At 37.7% G+C, this 26294-nt stretch overlaps 1 protein-coding gene across 7 annotated transcripts in view; it reads right to left on the reverse strand.

Moving 5' to 3' along the window:
* Positions 1 to 26294, reverse strand: part of LOC138755356 (hepatocyte nuclear factor 4-gamma-like) — a 150681-nt gene that overhangs the window by 35088 nt on the left and 89299 nt on the right. For 6 of the 7 annotated variants that reach the window (XM_069921178.1, XM_069921177.1, XM_069921174.1 and 3 more), the window contains one exon: positions 3456 to 3627. In XM_069921178.1, coding sequence (XP_069777279.1) covers positions 3456 to 3601 — 146 coding nt within the window. In that variant the 5' untranslated portion in view covers positions 3602 to 3627. Of the gene's footprint in view, positions 1 to 3455; positions 3628 to 26294 lie in introns of those variants that run through there. The other variant, XM_069921175.1, reaches the window with a different exon arrangement.

Genomic DNA, 26294 nt, shown 5'->3' on the forward strand with positions numbered 1-26294 from the left:
AGAATGGCTGACTGGCAGAAGGCAAAGAGTGAGAATAAAAGGTGTCTTTTCTAGGTGGCTGCCGGTGACTAGTGGTGTTCCACAAGGGTCACTGTTGGGTAGGTAATTCTTCATGCTGCATGTGAATTGGAATTGACAGCTTTGTAGCCACGTTTCTGAAGATAGATGGAGGGGCAAGTAGCTTTGATGAAGTACGGAGTCTGCAGAAGGATTTGTATAGGCTGGGATAATAGCTAAAGGAGTGGCAAATGAGTTACAGAATAGGGAAGTGTATGGTTATGCACTTTGGCAGAAGGAATAAAGTAGTTAACAATTTTCTAAATAGGGAGTGAATCCAGAAAGCAGAGGTCTAAATAGACTTAGTACTGCAGGATTCCCTAAAGTTTAACTTGCAAGTTGAGTCAGTAGTATGGAAGATGAATGCAATTCATTTCAAGAAGACTAGAATATAAAAGGCAAAAATGTAATGCTGAGGCTTTACAATGTGTTGGTCAGACTTCATGTGGAATAATGTGAGCAGTTTTGAGTACCATATCACGGGAAGAATGTGATGGCGTTGGAGATGGTCTGGAGGAGATTGATCCTAAGAATGAAAGGGTTCAGTTATGAGGACCGTTTGATGGCTCTGGACCTATATGAGTTGGAGTTGGAACAATGATGGTTGTGGGGGGTGAGGAAATCACGTCAAAACATAATATTGAAAGGGCTAGATAGAATGGATGCGGAGAGGATGTTTCCTGTAGTGTGAGAGTCTAGAACAGCCATTCTCAACCTTTTTTTGGCTATGATTGTAGATCGCGTCGAAAGAACCAATGACTTGTTGATCCAAACCAAGGCTTTTGTTAACTAAGAGACTGGAGCATATCACATGTAGGTCGACCAGTCCAGAATTACCTGGTCTGGCTAGGAGCAATCCTTTAAGACCTGCCAGAAGACGTGGCTACGCTCTCAGCCAATCACAGTCATCCTACATTATAATCTGTACATATACACATTGGTGATAGAATCTGTACTATCATAATGACCCACCCCCCCCCCCCCCACCCCCACCTGCTCCAAGCTTATGGGCCCCCTCCCTGTGAACAGACAAGTTTTGGTTTCTTCCATACTTTTATCTTATGACAACATTTAAAAAAAACATGAAAACAAAGAGTAGAAGAGTAGGTGAAAACAAAGCTTTTACTTAAATGTGCTGTGACTGCCAGGGAGTGCTGTAGGGCCTGCATTGAGAATGCTTGGTCGAGGATCAAAGAGCACATCCTCAGAATAAAAGGACATTTGTTTAGAAAGGAGACGAGGAAAAGCTTCATCAGTCAGAAGGTTGGGTTTCTGTGAAATTCATTGCAACAGACAGCAGTGGATGACTTCACTGGGTATATTTAAAGTAGATAAGTTCTTGATTAGTAATCATGTCAAAGGTTATGAGGAGAGATCAGGAAAATGTGGTTGAAAGGAAAAATACATTAGCCATGATTTGAGTGGCAGAGCAGATTTGAATCCAATTTACGAACAATCCTAGTTACGAACAAACAAGCTGGCCCAAAGGAGAATGACATCTACTTCTGGTTCAAGCAGAGCTCGCTTTCCATTGGCTCGCTGCCCCATTGATTGTCAGGCTATGCCACACGCACTCTGGGCAAAGCAGCAGGCGGGCGAGGGGAGGGAGGGAGGGAGGGAGGGAGGGAGTGAGGGGGGGAGAAGAAGCAGCATGTGTCATCACGACACCTTACAAAATGGCTGCCACTCAGCCTCGCAAAATGGCCACCTTTTGGCCTTGAAGTGCAATTGCATGCTGAGGAAAGGGGTGGGAGAAGAAGCAGCATGCGTTATCACGACATCCCGCGAAATGGCCACCACCCATCCCTGCAAAATGGCTGCTGGTTGGCCTTGAAGTGCAATTGCACCACCGGGTTGGGGGAGGGGGGGAAGAGGAAGCAGCATGCACCATCATGACACCCAAAAAATGGCCACTGCTCAGCCTTAAAGTATGATTAAAAATATTATTATGTTTAAGATGTTATTATGTTTAAGATGTTTTAGTTCACTGGGCAATGTTTCATACGCATATAAAGGTAAAATATATTCTATATTCTAAGATAAACATTTGTCTAACTTACAAGGACCATATGCACTGGTTCCGACTGAAGTACAAATCCAGGTTAAAGACAGACCTAGGTAATGGAACTAGTATTTAATCAAGGGACTGCCTGTTGATGGAAAATATTCACAGACAGTTGGTATTGCTGGCAAGAACAGTGTTTATTATCCACAGATAACTGCCCTTGAGAAGCTGATAGTAATCTTATTCTTCATCTGCAGAGCTTCCCACTGCAGTTTTCTACCAGAAACAATGAAGGATTGATATAATTCATCCAGGTGAGGACAATATGTGACTGGGACATGGTGTGTTCCCAAACACCCACTGCTCTTGGTTTTCTAAAGATCTCTTGTTTGGGAAGTAGTGTGGAAGATGTATTGGTGAGTCACTACAGTTTGATCTCATAGAAGATCCACACTGTAGCCAATGGACAGAAATGCCAGGAGAAAAAATAATGATTATGGGTTGGTCAGTTGTCATTCTATCCTTGCAACTGCAGTCATCTCACCAAATGGAAAATATTTCCTACCCTCTTCTGACAATTTGTCATCATCATCTGATTTATCGAGAGTAGAAAAAATGTTGGGAGTTAGTAAGTGAGCACCTTGGTGCCAGATACACAACCTTTCCCCTATGGCACAACTTTTACATGGCCATGAACTTAAAAATCTTGAACAAAGGAGAGGGGAAGGATTTTGTTGGCAGGATATTCAATGAAGGTAAGGCTGCTGAACCTCAGAACAAGATGGTTGAACTCTTTATTTTATTTCAAATGGCCATTGCCTGGGACTTGTTTGGTGTGAATTTTACTTGCCATTTCTTAGCCCCTATGAATATGTTGGCCTGTCTTTGTAGCAGATAGGCTGCTTCATCATCAAAGGAGATGAGACCCTGGATTGGGCACCTACCTTCAGAGGAGAATCTTTAGAAATATTGGCTTCAAGTTCAAGTTATTATCATCTGATTGTACATATACAATCCAATCAAACAGTGTTTTGATAGACAACGCTGCACATACATTCACACAAAATACCTAATAATCACATATATACATAAAATATAATTTCAAATAAATGTATAAATATCAGAGGGAACAAATATAAAATGGAGCACAGCAAGCAACTGATAGACTTGAAGCTGTTCAGCTCCACTGTCCAGATATAAATTTCTGCCCAAATATCCTTATACTGTGAAAATTTATCAAAATAAAATATTGTCAATGCATTATAATCATTCTGAATGCTCAATAATTCCAACAGTCACACTGCATGTGCTAAAGGACCAAACTACAACCAGTATATTACACTAGGTCACTTGGCTGGTCAATACAGCACGAACAGGAGACTAAACACCATACCTGCATGAGTATACATGGCTTTTCCTTATACTTCGCCTGAAGAAACCTTTGCATCCGTCACAACTGGAGGCACCGTAGTGCTTGCCTGTGGCACGATCCCCGCAGATTGCACACAAAGTGCTTATTCCATTGTCTGGTGTATTCATGGTGTTGGTCTCTGCTGGAGAGGAATCTGAGTGGAGAAGGAACAAATAATCAGTCCAGCTATACTTAGCAGGCAGCAGGGTGACAAAGCTGTGAAAAAGCTTACTAACAGACACCAGTCATCCTCTTTTGCCATTTCAATTAGTGTGTGCTGTTATTTTGCTCTACAAAGTGAGTTATCAGATGCATTTATTATTCTGATGAGCATCTCGGTACTGTCAGAAGCAAAAGGATTCAAGGATTCCCATGGACCTTAATTTCACTCTGTTATTCTTTCATCACAAAGACTATATGTAATAAAACACACTTCAGAATGTATGTGCAATCTTTCTGCAGAAATTGAAGTGTTTCGATCATTTTGCAGAAATGTACCAATTAAATTTTGGCTATTTGCAGAGGGATTTAAGGATGGAAAATTCAAAATATATTAAAATATAATTTGTGATTTAATACAAAGCCAAACAGGAGGCATGTGTTTTCCTTTTCAGTTCTAATCCTCAGAAGAGGCAGCAATAAAACTCTAAGCATGCTTTCAAATGGAAATGATTAAGACTGACATTGGCACAGTTACAAAATTATCCTCTGTCTTCTAACAAGTAGCCATGAGTGATTTCCTAAATGACAAGTTCTGTACATTTGCCAAGGAAAATGGCCTCATAAACAAGATATCAAGAGTAAAACAAAAATCCAATGTTATAGGACCACCATATTATCTGAACCAGAATCTAAATTACAAACTCTTTGAAACTGAGAAAGATATGCAGAATTTATAATTCTCAACTTCAATTTAATCCATTCAAAATTCAGAACTTCTAAGTTATCATATCTTATAGAAGATATAAACTGAAGAATATCAAGAAAAAAGAGTATTCATAGCATTCGCTACCATGGCCAGTGATCATCTCATCACTCAATTTACTGATCACAAATGAAACCATACACAAACAAAGAAGTTCTGGTGACTAATCTGTACAAGAATAACCAATGATTACTATCTTATACTAGTTAAATAATCACAAAAGAGAAGAGATAGCCATTAGCATTAATTATTGAATATGGCCACCAGACTATATTATATTTCACGTTTTACTGTCCAAAAGTAAGGTGCACAAAGGTTTAAGATGTGGAAACAAATATTCAGTTTCATTTTACAAGGAAGGTAAAATAGATCTGTTTTAACAACGGTTGAAAAATTGAGAATGATGTGGTTTGCTTAAAGATATGCATTAACCACTTTCTTTCTGCTACTGTTCAATAAATAAATAAAATATAGGACCAACATAATTGGAACAGGCTCTCCGCTTCTGACACACTGGTTGACAGCCCGAAAATGGGCGGCACATTACTTAAAGCACACCTGGATTCACGGCATTGCCAAATACACTGTTATTCAGTAAGAGTAAAATAAAAAAATCTAAAGAGAGTAGTTATTGTTAATTGCTCATATACAACTTCTTTAATTTATCAGATCCCTACCTAATTTACTTTCAGTTTTTTTAAACATTACATCAGTTGCCTGATCTTTATAAATACACATGTAATATCAATGAACTACAAAAAGCTTACCTTGGACATTGTACAGCAACTGCATATTTTCAAACCCCAAAGCAGTGTAAGATGGATCTAAAGCTTCACTATAATTTGCCATGTCCATTTCCAAAAACGATTCAGACAGCCTCATTATGATTATATATTGAGCTGTCTTTCTAGTCCCACTAACCAACAGCACCATCCACTAGTATAGTCTTATGCATATTCAGAATTTTGAAATGCTGCCGACAGTAAACTACGTGATCAGCTTGTATGCGATGGAATGGGAGGAGTCCTGGAATACACGTACCCATTCCGTACAGTTATGCTAATTCTGCTTTCTGAAACAAGGCCATGATCAGGTACAAAATAGTTGTGACCATCAGTTCAATGCTGGATGGGGTTCCCTCATAAACTACACTCCCACCAACTTGCAGATTTATAGTGAATTCTTAAAATCATTTAAAAAGTAAAATGACAAAAATGCCAGGAACTACAAGCCTGCTCTTTTATTGCATGTCGTATATCACAATGTTGCTTAGGTTGCTGAACTTGAAAGGTAAACATAATTCCAACTGAAGAACTATAAAATAATTTGCACAGCCAATAGGAAAGATAGTGAAAAATGATTTCTTCAAAAGGCATTGATAAAAGACCCAATCTAACATGGCTTATCAGATCTTTATGAAACCTTGAAATGGAACCAAGTTTCACGTATCTTATCTCTTCAACTATTAAACCTACACTTGTTCAACATTCTATGTTCTGCCTCCTGCAATAATTTTAGAAGCAACTGTAATTCTGATTTTTTTAAAAATGTAGTCTTATCTACAAGGTTACTCCAATACAAAATAAATTCCAAGAAAGTGTCCCACTTAATCATGCCCTGATATCTTCATAACTTGAATTAAACAGTCTTATTCAAGTCGGCAAAAAAACCTCGGAATTTGAAGATGATGAATTTCATTCTGAAGTGAAAATGAGTGTTGAATTGCTGGTCACACTGATATTTAACTAGGTTAAAGGAGTTTCTGGCATGAGTTCAAAGGTCATCTGTGGAGTAACAATTACAAGAGGAGAAGATAGCCCAAAAGTTTACTGGCCAGGAAAGACACAAAATGCACAGAATAAACAATACAGACAGTAAAGCAGGTCACCAAAGAATGAATGACTGTGCCTGGGGAATTGTGAGACTAGAAAGGGAGCTGGCTGAAATGTTCTACCGATCCATGAGGGACTTCATAAAAAGGTTTCCACCTGTCTAGTCTATGTCATCAACAGTCCTTCAAATTTAAACCAACCAATTATAAGGCATTTCCAGAATCAGATGTTTTGGTTGGCCTTTCAGCAACGAGTACTTCATAATTTTGTACAAAATTATTATAAAGCCTCTTTTTTATATGTGTGTTAATTTACCTTAATATTTCTTCATGTCCTGGCAACTGCACATATGATTGAATGCAAAAATCAGAAAATTACTATCCAAGTTCTGCAGAAGCTTTGTTGAGAGACTTGGCATTTAGACACATAACAGGTGTGAAGTTGCAGAAAGTTGTCCCATTAAAAGTCAGGGTAACAATTTTAATTGTTTCATGAATGATTCTTAATTGCTAGCAAACAACTTCCCTGACATTGAAAATTTAATTTTAAATCTATGGCATATTGGCATATCATTCCAGTTTTAAGAATCATTCGAATTTATTTTTATTTTTCATTTGTATCACTTATCTTTCCATTTTAATTTCATCTTTCTTTGCCTCTCACTACATTGCTTTCTACATGATATGATATTGAATTAAATATTCTAATTTTGAAAACTGGACATTCACTTAGTTTTATTTTAGTTTGATCACTTATGGAGATATATGTTGGTGATGGCTAGGAAGGAAGGGGTCGACAAGAGAGTCACAGAGGGAGTGGTTCCTGCGAAAGGTGGAGAGGGAAGGTGAGGGATCACGTAGTAGGTGGCGGAAATGGCAGAGGATGATATGTTGCATGCAGAGGCTTGTGAGATGGTACGTCAGGTCAAGGGGAATCCTGTCCTTGATGTATGAGGAGGTGGAAGAGGCCAAGGCTGATGCATGGGTAATGGAGAATATGAGGGTGAGGGCCGAGTTGATAATAATAGAGGGGAAGCCATGTTTTTTTGAAGAAAGATAATCTGATATGGTAGACCTCATCCTGGAAGCAGTTGAAGCCCACCATTCGAGGCCCCAAACATTCCTTTCAAGTGAAGTAACACTTCACTTGTGAACCTGCCAGAGTCATCCACTGCATCCGGTGCTCCTATTATGGTCACCTCAAATTCTGTCTGGGAACCCTGCAACCAGGTGGCATTAACATTGACCTCAATTTCCTTTAGCCACTCTCACCTTCCATTCATCTCCTTTTCTCAAGCTCTGGATCTCATTCTCTCACTTTCTCTTTCTCTCTGTCTCCTTTCGTTCTGCTCTGTATTCACAGAGCCAGTCCCTCCCCTGATTGATTCTCACCTGTCCTGTCCATGCCCAATTAACACCTTTGTTGGTCTGTGCTCCTCCCCCTCCTATTTCTTTCCCTCTCCCAAGCTGTTTAATTCAGGCACCTTCCTGCTTTTTACTCATTCTTTAAGGAAAGGGCAAGGCCTGAAACTTTGGTTCTACATCTTTACTTCCTAAGGACGTTGTGACAACTGCTGAGTTCCTCCAGTATTTCTGCGTTTTTCCTGCAGTCACAGCATGTGCATACTGTACGTCCATGATTCACTTTCCAAAAATATGTCATGTGATGCCTGCCTCTAAGGTCTTTCCAATGTTTCAAATTCTGATTTCCAAACTTGCTGGCACTATCACCTCCCAGCCAGGTCCCCTCTGTTCAGTTTGAGGAAAATCTTATACTAGAGATTTTATTGCTCACTTGTCATGTTCTCACTCACAGGGTGTTTCGATGAATCAAAGACATATGCAGGAAACATATGTTAGGTTCAAACTTGAGCTTCCAAAAGCTAACTATTTCAACTCCCCCAACCATTTCTAGAGTGAGATGTCCGTCCTCAGAGTCATCCATTGTCAGCGCCAGGACAAATGTAAAGTCGAGGAACAACACATCACATAAGAGAAGCAAACCCTTTACTTGTGAATCTGAAAGTGCACCAGTTGAACCAACCCTCTCCAGAAAAAAGAGAAAAATGTTTGAAAAAGACAGAGCTCAACAAATATAAAACTCAAGGAATAGAAGATAAGGTTACAGAGAAGAACCAGAAGATGGCACCATATCAAGAGAAAGTAAGAACAATGGGAAAAAAGGAAAAATCACCAGAGAAGAAAGAAGGCGGCCTTACGTGCATGCAGGAGCAGGTGAAGAGCAGCCAATCTCCGAAGTTGGTGAGTGCCCCATGAAGTCGCGACCTCCCGACTGGTGGACTGCAAAAATGGCTTTCGGAGCAAAACAAAAGTGTGCAACTGCGCATGCGGCAACTCCTCCCGCATGCACAGTGTGCAAAGGATAAAGTGAACACCGGCAGGAGGAGGGCTCAGCTGAGGAGCGGGGAGCTACAACGTGACTAGCTGAGGGACGCCCAGCATCGGGGTGCTCAGCTGGAGGAACAAAATAAAGGCAAAGAAAGGATCGAGGAGCTGGAAGAGGGAGAACGACAGCAGGAGGCCTGATAGACAGACTGTGACTGGAGGCCCAACAGCAAGAGGCCCAGCAAAAGGAAGCCCGACAAAGACATAAAAGTAACTTATCAGAAAAAGCAGAAGAGACACAGATACAAAGAGGAGAAGAAGACACAAACACAAGTACAGATATAGAAGAAGAGGATGAAGATGACCAAGATCTTCACAGGGAAAAAGAAGGTAAAACAAATGGACAAAATATAGATAAAGCCTTTTTTTGAAGAACGAATGAGATCATTAAAAGAATGGTTATCATTAGAATTTAGTGCAATTAAAAGAAAAATGAAAAGAGCAAAGTTTAGAACTGGTCATGACAGAAATAGGGAAAAGAGTAGAAAATGTGGAGGAACGGGAAACTGCTGTACAATTGGAAGTAAATGATTTAAGAGAAAAATTAGAAGAAAGTGACAAAAAATTAAAGAGACACATGAGTTGTTATCTCAGAAAATTGACGTGTTGGAAAACTATAGTAGGCAAAACAGCAAAAAATAGTGGGCCTGAAGGAGAATGAAGGCTCAAACATGAAGGAATTTATAAAAGGATGGATCCTGAAGGTTTTGGGAATGACAGAATTGTGTGAAGAAATGGAAATAGAAAGGGCACAGAAAACTAGCACCGAAACTGCAGTCACATCAAAAACTGAGATCCATCTTAGTAAAATTTTTAAGATATATGACAAGAGAAAATATACCGGAGCGGGCAAGGAATAAAGTTAGAGAAGATAATAAGCCATTGGAATATAAGGGACAAAAAATATTTTTTTTACCCCGACATAAGTTTTGAACTCTTAAAGAAGACGAAGGAATTCAATACGGCAAAAATGATTTTAAGGAAAAAAGGTTATAAATTCATGTTAAGACATCCAGCTGTACTTAAAGTATTTATACTTAGGGAACAAAACAGGCTGTTCTCTGATCTGGAGAAACCACAAGAATTCGCAGAGCGTTTGCAGGATAGAAAAAGAGATGTAACAAGAAGGAAGACCAGCAATAAAGTATATATAAAGATATAATAATATAAAGTAAAAATAATGTATATGTAAAGAACTAAAGATGGAAAAGAGAAGGGAAGGAAGGAAAAAGGGGGAAAAGAGAGCTTTGTTATATGTATAAAAACAGTATTTTTGGGGGGCAAGGGGGGGAGAGAATAACTGTCACTGTGAAATCAGTTGACGTTTGCAACCAAGATCACAAACCAAATGGAAAGGAGAGTTGTGGTTGCCCAGCAAGGGATAAGGGGCAACTCAGGGAGGGGGGTTCATTTGGGTGTCATTGGGTGTGGGGATTGTCGGAGTATTTCATGTTTTAAATGTGTTGTCATACATTGAGTTTAAAAAGGAAAATTTAAAAGGCAAAAATGGGAAAAAAGGGGATGGAGGTGGCAAGGAGGCGAAACAAGATATAAGATGAACTATATGACTATAAACATTAATGGAATACATAACCAAATTAAAAGTTAGAGGCAACTAAATTTACTGAAAAAAGAAAAAATAGATATAGCATTTGTGCAGGAAAAGCATTAACTGAAGTGGAACATAACAAATTGAAGAGAGACTGGGTAGGACATGTAGTGGCAGCATCATATAATTCAAAAGCTGGAGGTGTAGCCATATTAATTAACAAAAATGTACAAATCAAGACAGAGGAGGAAATAATAGATCCAGCAGGGAGGTATGTAATGATAAAGTGTCAGATATACTCAGAATTTTGGAATTTGGTCAATATATATGCACCTAACGATGAGGATCAAAAGTTTATGCAGGATATTTTTTTTGAAGATTGCAGACACACAAGGAAATATATTTGATAGGAGGGAATTTTAACCATAATTTGGATCCAATGCTGGATAAAACTGGACAAAAGACAAGCAAAAAGAATAAAGTAGCCAAATATATGGTTAAATCAACGTAGGAAATGAAACTTATGGATATATGGAGGAGGCAGCACCCAAAAGAGAAGGAATATTCATATTATTCGAGTAGGCACAAGACATACTCAAGGATTGATATGTTTTTGTTGTCGGCTCATATTCAAGGGAGAGTCAGGAAAACTGAGTATAAAGCTAGACTACTTTCAGATCATTCACCCCTGCTATTAGCAATAGAACTGGAGGACATCCCACAAAGAACATATAGATGGAGGTTAAACCCCATGCCTCTTAAAAGGCAGGAATTTAGAGAGTTTACTGAACACCAAATTAAAACATATTTTGAAATAAACACAGAATCGGTGAAAAATAAATTTATACTATGGGATGCAATGAAAGCCTTCATTAGAGGACAGATAAGAAGTTATGTAACTAAAATGAAAAAGGTATACAATCGAGAAATAGAGCAGCTGAAAAGGGAGATAGCGAGTACAGAAAAGGAACTAGCATAAAGGGCGATATAAAGAAGAGAGAATTGGCGGACAAAAAAAATACAAAACATTACAAACATACAAGGTCAAGAAGAACATAATGAAAACAAAGCAAAAGTATTCCGAATTGGGAGAAAAAACACAAAATATTGGCCTGGTAACTTAAAACAGAACAAGCTAAAACAACTATATTGACATCAAGGAAAAAGGACAAACAAATCACATATAACCCAACAGAGTTTAATGAAAACTTTAAGGAATTTTATGAACAATTATACCAAACTGAGAATGAGGGGAAAGATGATAAAATAGAAGAGTTTTTAGTTAAAATTGAACTACCGAAATTGCAAGAGGAACAAAACAAACTGATAAAACCATTTGAAATAGAGGAAGTACAGGATATATTAAAAAAGCTGCCGAACAATAAGACACCAGGAGAGGATGGATTTCCAATAGAATTTTATAAAACATTTAAAGAGTTATTGATTCCTCCTCTCCTGGAAGTAATGAATCAGGTAGAAGAAACACAAAACTTACGAGACTCATGTAAGGCAGCAATAATTACAGTAATACCAAAGACAGGGAAGGATCTATTAACACCAGCATCATATAGACCAATATCTCTACTTTACTCAGATTATAAGATAACAGCAAAATTATTAGCAAACAGATTGTGTACCAATTGTGTACCAAAAATAGTAAAACAAGATCAAACTGGATTTGTCAAGAAAAGATGAACAGCGGACAATGTTCTGTAAACGTATTAATTTAATTCATGCAGATCAAGGAAGTAAAAAATCAACGGTGGCAGTTGCCTTAGATGCAGAAAAAAGTCTTTGACAGGGTAGAGTGAAACTACTTATTTAAAGTATTACAGAAGTTCAATCTGCCAGAAAAATATATGCATTATATAATGGACTATTGGCAAAGGTAGTAGTAAATAGATATGTATCAAACCAATTCAAATTAAGTAAATCAACTAAGCAGGGATGTCCATTATCCTCCTCATTGTTCGCCTTAGCAATAGAACCATTGGCAGAGCTGATAAGAATAGAAAATAAAATAAAAGGGATAAAAATAAAGGAGGAGTATAAAATCAGTTTATTTGCAGATGACATCATAGTATACCAAACAGAACCAGAGATATCAATAAAAGAACTACATAAGAAATTGAAGGAATATGGAGGAATATCGGGGTATAAGGTCAATGCAAGTAAAAGTGAAGTGATGCCAATGAGTAATGCGGATTATACAGAACTTAAAAAAGAATCACCATTTAAGTGGCAAACACAAGCAATCAGAAACCTAGGTATCAGGTTAGACAATAACTTAAAGCCACTTGTACAAACTAAATTATCAGCCATTAATAAAGAAATTACAGGAATACTTAGAACATTGGAAAGAATTACCGCTAACATTGATAGGGAGGGTGAACTGCATTAAAATGAAGGTGTTCCCAAGGATACAATACTTATTTCAAATGTTACCAATTCCCTTAACAGAGAAATTCTTTGTTGAACTAAAAAGAATAATAAGGAAATTTATGTGGAAAGGGCAGAAACCGAGGGTAGTGCTAGATAAATTAACAGAAAGGTATAACCAAGGTGGTTTGCAGTTAATAAACTTCAGAAATTATTATAGAGCCACACAATTAAGGTATTTATCAGATTTTTACCAGAAGAGAGAAAAACCAGACTGGACTAAGATAAAACTAGATAAAATAGGAGATAAGGTACCAGAATATATATTTTATTAATAGGATGAAAAGCTGGTGCAATATAACAGCTCACCAGTATTGCATCATTTACTTAATATATGCAAGAAGATACATGTGGAAAGGAAAAAAATGAATTACCAAATACCAAAAATGTTATTGACACAAAATCCACTAATCCCTTTTACAATAAAATAACCTTTCCTTTAGAGAATGGAAGAGAAAAGGAATAAAGAGAATAGAAAATTGTCTTTTGGGAAATAATTTATTAACCTTTGAGCAGTTGAAGGATAAATATGGAATAACTCATGGTACAATGTTTGCATATCATCAACTGAAAGCTTATTTAAGGATAAATTGGGAAGCAGACTGAGGTTACCAGAAGGAAGCAGCTTTGAATATGTGATTACAGATACAATGATAATTAAAAGATTTATAACAAATATGTACATTAAGCTGCAAGGTAAGGAAAATGATGAAATAAGCTATAAACCCAAACAAAAGTGGGAAAAGGACTTAAATATAAAGATAAAGAATGAAACATGGGAAAAGTTATGTTCTGGAACTATGAAGAACACAATAAACACAAGGTTACACATGATACAATATAATTGGTTCCACAGGTTATATATCACTCCTCAACAATTAAAAGAATGGGATCCAACAATATCAGATAGGTGTTTTCACTGTAAAAATGTAATGGGAACAACAATACATGCAATTTGGGGATGTACAAAAGTGAATACGTTTTGGGAAGAACTAAATCAGATATGAAATAAAATCATAAAACAACAACATAACAAAAAATCCAGAGATCTTTCTTTTAAGTAGTAAAGAATTAGGCCTTAAATTGGATGAAATGCAAAAAAAGATTTATTATGATAGCCTTAGCTGTAGCAAAAAAATGTGTAATGTCAACTTGGAAAATGGAGGAGAGTCTGAGAATACAGCAATGGTACATGGAAATGAATAAATGTATTCCATTGGAAAAAATAATCTAATTTTAAAAATAAAGTTACACTGTTTGAACAAATGTGGGAACCGTACATGGAACATAACAGAGAGAGCTTGCCTTGGACCTCCATCCCCTAAAATGAAAAGAAGACAAAATGATTAGATTTAGTGTGGAAAAGTCGATGACACATTATTCTTGTTTGTTTTTCCCTTGTGTGAAGACGTTGTTTTATGGTTTTATTGTATTGTATATGTTGAATATTTATTGGTTTTGGAGGAAGGTGGGAAGGGGGAAAAAAGGGGGAAAATGTCACTGTGTATATTTAATGAGAAACATTTGTACCTATTTTGGTTGATATGGTTCACAGTGTGAGAATTTTTTTTAAATCGGAGTTGTTGCCTCAGATGATGATTTCTCAGCTGTGCATTCAGGTTATTCAATAGTATCTGTCTTTCCATCTACTGTGGCTGCTTCCATTTGAAGGTCTCGACGATTTCTTCACAGAACAGCACCTTCATCTAGCTGAATGGTGTATGATCTTGGTTGGACTTCACTAAGGACAGTCCCCTTCTGAGTTCATAAATTTGTTTTGTCTTTTAGTCTTACTTGGTCACCAGTGTAGAGTTCTGGTAAGTTTTTTGTTCCTCTGTTAAAGTAATACTTTTGCTTTTCTTTTTGTTGTTCTTTGAACTTCCTCACTTTCTCCCCCCTCTTGTTTTTAGAAGGTTCTCCTGAATGGATAGGATTGATCTTAGCCTACATCGGAGTTGTGCTTGTGACATACCACACTCGAACGGCATTGTGCAGTATATTAGCATGCTCTGGTAAAAGTTCGTTCCAGTGTATTTGGTCTTATACATCAGTCTTTTCACTGTACTGATTTTTCCACTAGACCATTGGACTATGGAAAATGAGGACTTGACGTGGTGTGTATAAAGTTCCACTCTATGGCAAACTGTCAGAACTTTAAATTACCAAACTGGGGTCCATTTTCTGTGAAGACCTCGCTTGCCACACCATGTCTGAAGAATATGACTTTCATACCTGTTATTACAGCATCTGCAGTGGTGGTGTTCAGTCTACACACCTCTAGATACAGGGAGTTATAGTCTGTGACTATAAGATAGCCCTTCCTTTGACATTCGAATAGGTCAGCACCTACCTTCTGGCAAAGTCTGTATGGTGCTGAGTGTGGCTTCAGTGGTTCTGCAGGATTGTTTGCTTGATATTTCTGGCATATTGTACAGTTTGACATTTCATTTGTTATATCATTGTCCAACATGGATCCTTTATTGCATCTCTTTTCTCAGACTCTTTGGGATAAGGATTTTGCTTCCTTTGTAGATGGTGTCTTCAACCACTGATAGTTTCACCCTGCAGTTCCAGTACTCTGAAATATCAGATGAGCAGTCCTGCTTCATATTGGGCCATCCATCCAAGATGCTTTTTCTCAATTGTCTCAGTATTTCATTTTTGTTTGTCTCTGACTTTATGAGCTTCATTTTTGCATCTGATATGAGCAGTGCACTTGTGATCATTTCCACAAACGCATTCGCATCTTCATCCATTTTGGCGTTTGCGGGCTTTCTCATGTCAATAGCTCTAGATCATGTATATTAGCTTACCTGGAGTGTACGCTACTTTCAGTGTATAGCATTGCAGCCTAATCATCATTCTTTGTATTCTAAGTGGACATTCATTTAATGGCTTTAAGAACAATGTGATCAAAGGCTTATGGTCAGTCTCTACACTGATTGTTTGTCCGGAAACAAACTGATGAAATCTTTCACAGGCGTATGTGATGCTGAGCAGCTCCTTTTCAATTTGAGGGTATCACATCTCAGCGTCTGTCATTGAGCGTGATGCATACGCAATGGGTTGCCAGTCATCATATTTTTGCAGAAGAAATGCACCGAGCCCACCATATGATGTATCTGATGATATCTTGATGGGCCTTGCTGGGTCATAAAACCTCAGAAATTGTTCCTCTATGAGCAGTTTCTTTAGTTCCCTCCATGACTGTTCATGCTCATGATTCCACTCCCATTCAATGTTCTTTTCTGAGAGGTTGGATATGAATTTACCCACATAGTTGACCATTCCATTAAACCTCTCTATGTCCTTTTTGCATGTGGCCTTGACAGGTTCCCAATGGCAGACACCTTTCTGGGATCTGGTCTGATGCCCTCACTGCCAATAATATCTCCTACAAATGTTAGTTCTGTCACCCTGAACATTTCATTCTATTCAGCTTTAGATTTGCTTTTCCAGCACTTTCCTTAGTCTCTCATCATGCTCCATTCTCGTGGTTCCCCATACTATGAAATCATCCATTGAGGTATCAATTCTGTCCAGGTGATCATAAGACCATATGGATAGTTTATTGATACATTTCAGGAACTGAGGTAATTCCAAATGGTAAGCTTAGGAATCTGTATCTGCCAAATTGACTATTGAATGTGCACAGTCTTGAACTTGCTTGTTCCAACTTCAACTGCCAAATACTGAACATGCATCTAACTTATTGATTAATTTTGCACGCGCAAACTGTGACATGATTTCTTTATGCGTTGGAAGCTTAAAGTGTTCTCTCTTTATTGCTCTGTTTAGATCTCTTGGATCCAGGCAAATTCTAAGCTTTCCATTCTTTTTGTCCACAACGATGAGTGAACTCACCCACTCCATTGGCTCATCTATCTTCTGATTCATGTTCAGGCTTTCCATCCTGTCCAGCTTTGCTTTTAGTTGCTTTTGAAGCACAAATGGAACTTTTCTGAATGGATCTATTATTGGTGGCACACGTTTATCCACTCTGATCGTGTGTTCTCCTGGAAGGCAGCCTAGACTCTGAAATAGGTCATTGTACTCTTTCAGGAGTTCATCATAGACTGTCTCTCCTTTGCTTTCCACAACAAGGACTCTTTTTACCAGATTCAGTTTCTCACAGACTGTTAAACCTAGTATGGCCTGTACATCCTTTGGTACCACGATCAATGCTAACATGTGCTCTTTGTCCTTGTGTTTCACTTTGATGGTGCATTCTCCTTGCATATCGGTACCTGAATATCCTATCACCTTCACTTTTGTTCCATACATCTTTGGTCTGGGTCGAATCTTCTTTAAATCAATCTCTGATATTACATTAATTTGTGCTCCAGTATCTAATTTAACTGAAATGTACATGTCATTCACTTTTAATCTCAACCTCCAGTCTCTGTTTTCTTTCTTGTTTTCAGTCACAACATCTGCATAGAATTCCTCTATCTCTCTTTCATTTACTGCACGAACCTTGCTTTGTTGCACTTGATTCCTACAGCAATGTGCATAATGGTTGCTTTTGTTGCACAGATAGCATTTTTTACCATATGCCGGATACTTTTTGGTAGGCGTCATGTACCCCATTGATGACATGGCTTTCGATTGTCTGTTTTATTTTTGTTTGCTGGCCATGCCTCTTTCCACTTCAGTGCACATTTTATTAAATGATTTATGTCTGTTCTTGCTCACTGCATCCACATTGCAGCTAGTTTCAATGAACAGCTCTTTTGACCTAGTTTTTACAGTTTCTGCAGCTCTACAGAGTGCCCTGGCTTTTTCCAGGTCTAGATTTTGCTCTCTTAGCAGTCTTTCTCTTGGACTATTATTTGGAATATCACACACAAGTCTGTCTTTTATCAGTGAGTCAGTCAGTGCACCAAATTCACATGTTTTGCTTCTGTTTCTCAATTCAGTCACATACTGATCAATACTTTCTTCTGTATTCTGCACATGTGAAAAATCTATGCCTCTCAAATGTCACATTACGTTTAGCTATGCAGTATGCCTCAAACTGTTCCATTATTTTTTTCCAGTTAAATTTTGTCTCCTTTAGCAGCAAATGTGAAGTTATTATACACCTCCAGGGCTTCATCACCCATGAAATTGAAAACTGACGCTTTCACTTTATCATTTTTCTCATCAGCTCCAACTATTACTAAATACAATCCAAGACGTTGTTTAAATCTGTTCCAATTTTCAGCCACATTATCTGTCATCTGAAGTTTCACTGGTGGATATAATCCTTCCATTTTTCACTTTGTTAGCTTCCCTTGACTGATCAGTTCCTGACTTTAGATTTTACCTTTTAAAGTATTTCCTTTTAATTTCCATCCCACTTCTGAAATCATGTTTCATCTTGTATTCGTATGTATGAGTTTTTAGACAACATATGGATGATGGAAAATGTTCTTTATATTAAAGTTGTTGTAAACAGCACATGAGTCATGCCATGAGGCTGCACGCCTCCATTACAGATCTTGCATACTGTGTGTCATCCCCCTGCTGGCAGCCACGTCTAATCAAACAGGAACTATAACCAAGATCTTGCTAGTGCCCATGTAATCATGATCACTGTCATTACAATGATCACGCTGATACATCTGTCCATGGCCTTAGGCACTGCCAAATCAAGGCTACTCAAAAATTTGTGGAACAACACTGGTGTCATGTTTAGCTAAATGCCTTTATAGCACCAGGGTTCGAATCCTGCACTGTCTGTTTGTGCATTCTACGTGGGTTTTCCACGGGGGCTCCGTTTTTCCCCATCAATCAAAATGTACCGGGGTTGTAGGTTAATTGGGTGGTACAGACTCTTGGGCCGAAATGGCCTGTAACTGTGCTCTATGTTTAAATAATTTTAAAAAATGATCTTCTGGGATCTTACCCCGTATTTCTTCTTCTTTTAGGGATATTACCTCTTTATCTCTAGCCTTGAGAAGGGGTCCAGATACAAAATGTGGACTCACTCTTTCTACCAACAAATACTGTCTGACCTGTTGAGTTCCTCTGGTAATTCTTCATCTGCTTAAGATTCCAGCATCTATAGTTTTTGTGATTCTGTTTTTAAAGTGGGTCAGTCTTAGATTGCCTGGACCAGTCCTGGGGAGGTCAGCCAGATAGTCACTGATGTAGACTTCCTAAGGGGCAGCTTTGTTGTAATGTGAAGATGAAAATCTTTTCTGGAGGGGGTTGGGTGGGAGAGAATAACAGTCACTGCGAAATCAGTTGACACTTGTGAACGGGTTCACAGTCCAAATGGAGAGGGGAGTTGTGGTTGCCCAGCAAGGGACAAGGGGCGACTCAGGAGGGGACGGGATACTTGGGGTTAAGGGAATTTTAGATGTGGAAATGGTTTAAATATTTTATGTTTTAGAAGTGTTGTCATACAATGCGTTCAAAAAAAGAAAACTGAGAAATGGAAATGCGGAAAAGGGGAAAGGTGGTGGTGAGGAAGCGGAAATGAGATGTAAACAAAGTATGAAATGGCCATGTTCAACTATATGACTATAAATATTAACAGAATACATAACCAAATCAAAAGGAAGATGCTATTAAATTCACTGAAAAAAGAAAAAAATAGATATAGCATTCGTGCAGGAAACACATCTAACTGAAGTGGAGCACAAGAAACTAAGGAGAGACTGGGAAGGGGACGTAACGGAAGCATCATATAACTGAAAAGCCAGAGGTGTAGCTATATTAACCAATAAAAATGTACCAATCAAAATAGAGGAGGAAATAATAGATCCAGCAGGGAGATACGTAAAGTTAAAATGTCAGATATATTCAGAACTCTGGAATTTGGTCAATATATATGCACCTAATGAAGAGGATCAAAAGTTTATGCAAGATATTTTTTTGAAGATTGTAGATATGCAGGGGAATATATTGATAGGAGGGGACTTTAACCTTAATTTGGATTCAAAGATGGATAAAACTGGACAAAAGACTAGCAAAAATAACAAAGCAGCCAAATTTATAATTAAAATCAATGCAGGAAATGAAACTTTGGGATATATGGAGGATACACCACCCAAAGGAGAAGGAATACTCATATTATTTGAGTAGACATAAAACATACTCAAGGATTGACCTGTTCCTGTTGTCAGCCCATATCCAAGGGAGAGTTAGGAAAACAGAATATAAAGCTAGATTGTTATCTGATCACTCACCCCTATTATTAGCAATAGAGCTGGAGGACATGACACCAAGAACATATAGATGGAGATTAAACTCCATGCTACTTAAAAAGACAGGATTTTAGAGAATTTATTGAGCGCCAAATTAAAATGTATTTTGAAATAAATACGGAATCAGTGAAAGATAAATTTATATTATGGGATGCAATGAAAGCCTTCATTAGAGGTCAGATAATAAGTTATGTAACTAAGATGAAGAAGGACTACAATCGGGAAGTAGAACAGCTGGAAAGGGAAATAGTAAGTACAGAAAAAGAACTAGTAACAAGGGAAGATACAACAAAAAGAAGAGAATTTGCGGACAAAAAAATATAATATGAAACACTACAAACATATAAGGTGGAGAAGAACATAATGAACATAAAGCAGAAGTATTATGAGCTAGGAGAAAAAATGCACAAAATACTAGCTTGGCAGCTTAAAACAGAACAAGCTAAAAGAACGGTATTGGCATCAAGGAAACAGGACAAACAAATTACATATAACCCAACAGAGATCAATGAAAGTTTCAAGGAATTCTACGAGCAATTATACCGAACTGAGAATGAATAGAAAGAATGCAAAATAGATGAGTTTCTAGCTAAAATTGAACTACTGAAATTGCAAGAAGAGGAGCAAAACAAATTGATAAAACCATTTGAAATAGAAGAAATACAAGATATATTAAAAAAGCTACCAAACAATAAAACGCCTGGAGAGGATGGACTCCCAATAGAATTCTATAAAATATTTAAAGAGTTATTAATTCCCCCTCTCCTGGAAGTAATGAGCCAGATTGAAGAAACACAAAACATGCCAGATACAGCAATAATTACAGTAATACCAAAGATAGGGAAAGATCCACTAACACCAGCATCGTATAGACCAATATCTCTACTTAACTCACATTATAAGATAATAGCAAAACTATTAGCAAACAGATTGGCTGACTGTGAACCAAAAATAGTAAAACTAGATCAAACTGGATTTATTAAGAAAAGATGAACAACAGACAATATCTGTAAGTTCATTAACTTAATCCATGCAGTACAAGGAAATAAGACACCAACAGTGGTGGTTGCTTTAGACACAGAGAAAGCCTTTGACAGGGTAGAATGGAATTATTTATTCAAAGTACTACAGAGGTTCAACCTGCCAGAGAAATATATTAATTGGATTAAAGCATTATAAAAGGGACCATTGGCGAAGGTGACAGTAAATGGATATATATCGAATCAATTTAAATTAAGCAGGTCAACTAGGCAGGGATGTCCACTATCTCCCTCACTATTCGCTTTAGCTATAGAACCCTTGGCAGAACTGATAAGAACAGAAGATAAAATAAAAGGGATAAAAATAAAAGAGAAGGAATATAAAATCAGTCTATTTGCAGATGACATCATAGTATACTTAACAGAACCAGAAACATCAATAAAAGAATTACATAAGAAATTGAAGGAATATGGAGAAATATAGGCATACAAGATCAACACAAATAAAAGTGAAGCGATGCCAATGAATAATGCGGATTTCACAAAGTTTAAGAAAGAATTACCATTTAAATGGCAAACACAAGCAATCCAATACCTAGGTATTAGACTAGATGATAATCTAGGCCATCTATACAAATTAAATTATCAGTCATTAATGAAGAAATTACAAGATGATTTAGAACATTGGAAAGATTTACCACTAACACTGATAGGAAGGGATAATTACATTAAAATGAATATCTTCCCAAGTATACAATACCTATTTCAATCGTTACCAATTCCCTTAACAGAGAAATTCTTCAATGAGCTAAAGAAAATAATAAGGAAATTCTTATGGAAAGGGGGGAGACCGAGGATAGCACTAGATAAATTAACAGAATGGTACAAAAAAGGGGGCTTATAGCTACCAAACTTTAAGATTTATTATAGAGCAGCACAATTATCAAACAAGGGAAAAACCAGATTGGACCAGGTTAGAACTAGATAAAATAGGGGAGAAGGTGCCAGAACATATACTTTATGTGGGATGAAAACCTGGTGCAATATAGTTCACCAGTAGTGCACCATCTCCTCAACATTTGGAAGAGGATTCATGTAGAAAGGAAAAACCAAATTACCAACTACCAAAATTATCACAATAGATAACCTTTCCTTTAGAGAATGGGAGAGAAAAGGGATCAAAAGAATAGAAAATTGTTTTTTGGGAAATAATTTATTATCTTTTGAACAAATGAAGTACAAATATGGAATAACTCACGGTACAATGTTTGCATACCACCAACTGAAAACCTAATTAAAGGACAAATTGGGAAGCAGGCTGAGGTTACCAGAAGGAACCAGCTTTGAATATGTGATTACAGACACAATGATAATTAAAAGATTCATAACAAACATGTACATCAAGCTGCAAGAGAAAGAGAATGATGAAATAATCTGTAAACCCAAACAAAAGTGGGAACAAGATCTGAACATAAAGATAAAAAATGAAAAATGGGAAAAGCTATGCTCCGCAACTATGAAAAATACAATAAACATGAGGTTACACATGATACAATATAATTGGTTACACAGGCTATATATCACGCCCCAAAAGTTAAATAAATGGGACCCAACAGTATCAGATAGATGTTTCGCTGTAAGAAGGAAACGGGAACAACAGTACATGCAAATTTGGGCATGTCAGAAAGTGGAAAAGTTTTGGGAAGATCTAATCAGGTATTAAATAAAATCACAAAAAGAAACATACAAAAAAAATCCAGAGATCTTTCTTCTAAGTTATATAAGAACTAAAGAATTAGGCCTCAAACTGGATGAAGCACAAAAAAGATTTATTATGATAGCCTTAGCTGCAGCAAAAAAAATGTATAATGTCAACCTGGAAATCGGAAGAGAGCCTGAGAGTACAGCAATGGTACATAGAAATGAATAAATATATTCCATTGGAAAAAATAACATATAATTAAAAAAATAAAGTCACATTACTCAAACAAATTTGGGAACTGTACATGGAACACAACAGTGAGGGCCTACCGCGGACCTCCACCTCCTAAAATGATAGAATGAGAAGAAGATGAAATGAACTGACCCAGTGTGTAAAAGTAGATGATACAATTTTCTTATTTATTTTCATTGTGTGATGACATTGTTTAATGGGTTTATTGTAATGTATATGTTGAATGTTTAGTGGGTAGGGAGGGGGGTGGGAAGGAGGGAGGGAAGGGAGGGGGGAAAATGGGGAGAAAATGACACTGTATATTCAAGAGGGAAATGTTTGTGTGTATTTTGGTTAATATGCTTCATAGTGTAAAAAATAAAAAAATTTTCAAGAATTGTAAAGGGAAAAAAAATCATTGGTGGGAGTTGTCTATCACCCACCAAATAACAATAGCACAGAGGCACAGGCAATTAACTGAGAGAGAGCTGGGGTGGGTAAGAACAGAATGGCAGTTGTTGTGGGGGTCTTTAACTTCCACATAGATTGGTCGAGAAGTTTGGAGGATGACTTCATAGAATGCGTTCTGATACCTTTCCTGAGACACGTTAAGGAACAAACAAGGGAAAGTTATTTCAGATCTAGTATTGTGCAAATAGAAAGGTAAAATTAACAATCTAGTAGTTAGGGACCCTCTTGAAAAAAGCGATCATAGTATGATTGAATTTCTCATATGGATGGAGGGTGCACTAGTTAGATCTAAAACTATGTATTATGCCTGAACAGGGAAAACTACAACAGGATGAGGGAGGAATTGGTCAGTGTGGACTGGGAGCACAGGCAACTTGGCAAAACAGTTGAGGAACACTGTAAGACTTTCAAAGAGATTTTTCACAGTGCTCAATAAAAATACATTCCCATTAAAAATAAGGGCTATAAGAGAGGGAAGAGTCAGCCTTGGTTAACTAAGGAAATAAAGGAAAGTATAAAATTAAAAGCTCATGTGTACAAAGTAGCCAAGAGTAGTGGGAAACTGAAGGATTGGAAAAACTTTAAAAGGGAACAAAGGACAACTAAATGAGAAGCAAGGAAAGGGAAGAAGGATTATGAAGGTAAATTAGCACAAAATATAAAGAGCAAATTTTTTTTATAAATATATAAAATGGAAGAGGGTGACTTGAGTCACCATAGGTCCCTTGGAAGATGAGAAAGGGAGATTGATATTGAGTAATGAGGAAATGGCTGAGGCATTGAACAAATATTTTGTGTCAGTCTTCATGTGGAAGACATGTCCAGCATGCCAAAGAGTGGTGATAGGGTTGCAAAGGGAGGTGAGGGCCTTGATAAAATAATGGTTATAGAAGAGATAGTGATGAGCAAACTAATGGGACTGAAAGTGGACAGGTAACTATCAGCCAGTTAGCTTTACTTCTGTAATTGGGAAAATGCTTGAAGCTGTCATTAAGGATGAAATAGCAAGACATTTAGAACAAAGAGGTTCCATCAGGCAGATCCACCATGGATTCAGAAAGGGCAGATCTTGCTTGACAAACTTGGTGGAATTCTTTGAGGATATAATGGGTGCAGTAGATCAAAGGGAACAGGTTGATGTTGAGTATTTAGATTTCCAGAAGGTGCTTGATTATGGTGCCGCACAAGGTACAGATGAATGGAGTCAGGGGAAGTATATTGGTATGGATTGAGGATTGGTTAACTGACAGAAAGCAGAGAGTTGGGATAAATAGGTGTTATTTTCTGATTGGGAGACAGTGGCAAGTGGGGGGCTGCAGGGGTCGGTGTTGGGCCCGCAGCTGTTCACCATTTACATTGATGATGTGGAAGAGGGGACAGAGGGTAGTGTAGACAAGTTTGTGGATGATACTAAATTGAATGGAAAAGCAACAGAGGACGTGGAGAGGCTGCAGAGGATATAGTTAAGTTAGGTGAGTGGGCAAAGGTCTGGCAGAAGGGGTACAATGTCAGTAAATGCGAGGTCATCCACTTTGGTAGGAAAAATAGAAGAGCAGATTATTATTTAAATGGTGAAAAGCTGCAGCACGCTGTAATACAGAAGTGCTTGGGAGTGCTTGTGAATGAATCACAAAAAGTTGGGTTGCAGGTACAACAGGTTCTTAAGAAGGCAAATGGAATGTTGGCCTTCATCGCTAGAGGAATTGAATTCAAGAGCAGGGAGGTCATGCTGCAACTGTACAGGTGAGGCCGCACCTGGAGTACTGAGTGCAGTTCTGGTCTCCGTACTAGAGGAAGGATATACTGGCCTTGGAAGCAGTCCAGAGGAGGTTCACCAGGTTGATCACCAAGATGAGCAGGTTGCCCTATGAAGAGACAGTAAATCGTCTGGGATTATACTCACTCGAATTCAGAAGAATGAGAGGAGATCTTATAGAAACATAAAATTATGAAAGGGATAGATAATATAGAGGCAGGAAAATTGTTTTCACTGGAAGGTGAGACCAAAACTAGGGGAAAAAGCCTCAAGATTCAGATGAGTATATTTAAGACAGAGATGAGTAAAAACAGTTTTTCCCAGAGAGTAGTGAATCTGTGGAATTCTCTGCCCAAGGAAGCAGTTGAGGCTACTTCATTAAACATACTTAAGGTTCAGTTAGATAGACTTTTACATAAAAAAATGAATTAAGGGATGTGGGGAAAAGGCAGGAAGGTGAAGTTGAGTCGATGATCAGATCAGCCATTATCTTATCAAATGGCAGAGCAGGCTCGACGGGCCGGATGGTCGACTCCTGCTCCTATTTCTTATGTTTTATGTTCTAATGATAATCACTTAGAACTAGTTAAGTAAATCAGGTGTCAGAGAGTATTGAAATCTGGGAAACCATATACAGGTATGGGGACTTTGGAAAGTAAGGGCTTTAGAGGGTTAAGGGTAATGATGACAAAATGTAATGAATTGATTAAATTAGATAAATACTTTAAGACTTGGCAGGGTCGATGATGCATTATTCTGCAGTATCTGAAGTTGTTGCAATTTATTAGAATCCGTGGCAATCACTTCTGCAGTAAATATCTGCAGTTTGAGGAACCTATGAGCTGTATTCTAGAGGTTTTATTGAAGAAGCCAGTGACCCTTAGATTGAATATTGTAGAATTGGTTAGTAGAGAGAAAGAAGACACAAATGTGGATTCAGGCAGTAGCATAGTAGAAATCTCAGTCTTTACCCTTGTCCAATAGGTATGAGGTTCTTACGGCTAGTGTGGATGACAACAGAGACTACAGGTAAGATCAACAATCCATTTCAAATTAAAAGGTAATGGGGGCAATACAGCTCGCGAAATAGATGCTGCACTTTGCATCTGAGAATCTGTATCCTGAAGGTGATTTTGCCTGCGTGGTGTCAAAGTTAGCATTATGTACCAGGGGCTGGAGTAGAATTTTGATTGGAGGAGGAAGATCCAGGTGTCATGATCCAGTTACATTGACAGGACAAAGAAGGAGGTTCTGCTAAGGAATTCATATTAAATCACAAGAGACATGTGCAAACCAGCACAGGGAAAATTAAATCAGAGAACTGATTGCATGCTC

The sequence above is a fragment of the Narcine bancroftii genome, chromosome 2 (assembly GCF_036971445.1).
Source record: "Narcine bancroftii isolate sNarBan1 chromosome 2, sNarBan1.hap1, whole genome shotgun sequence".
Classification (NCBI taxonomy): Eukaryota; Metazoa; Chordata; class Chondrichthyes; order Torpediniformes; family Narcinidae; genus Narcine; species Narcine bancroftii.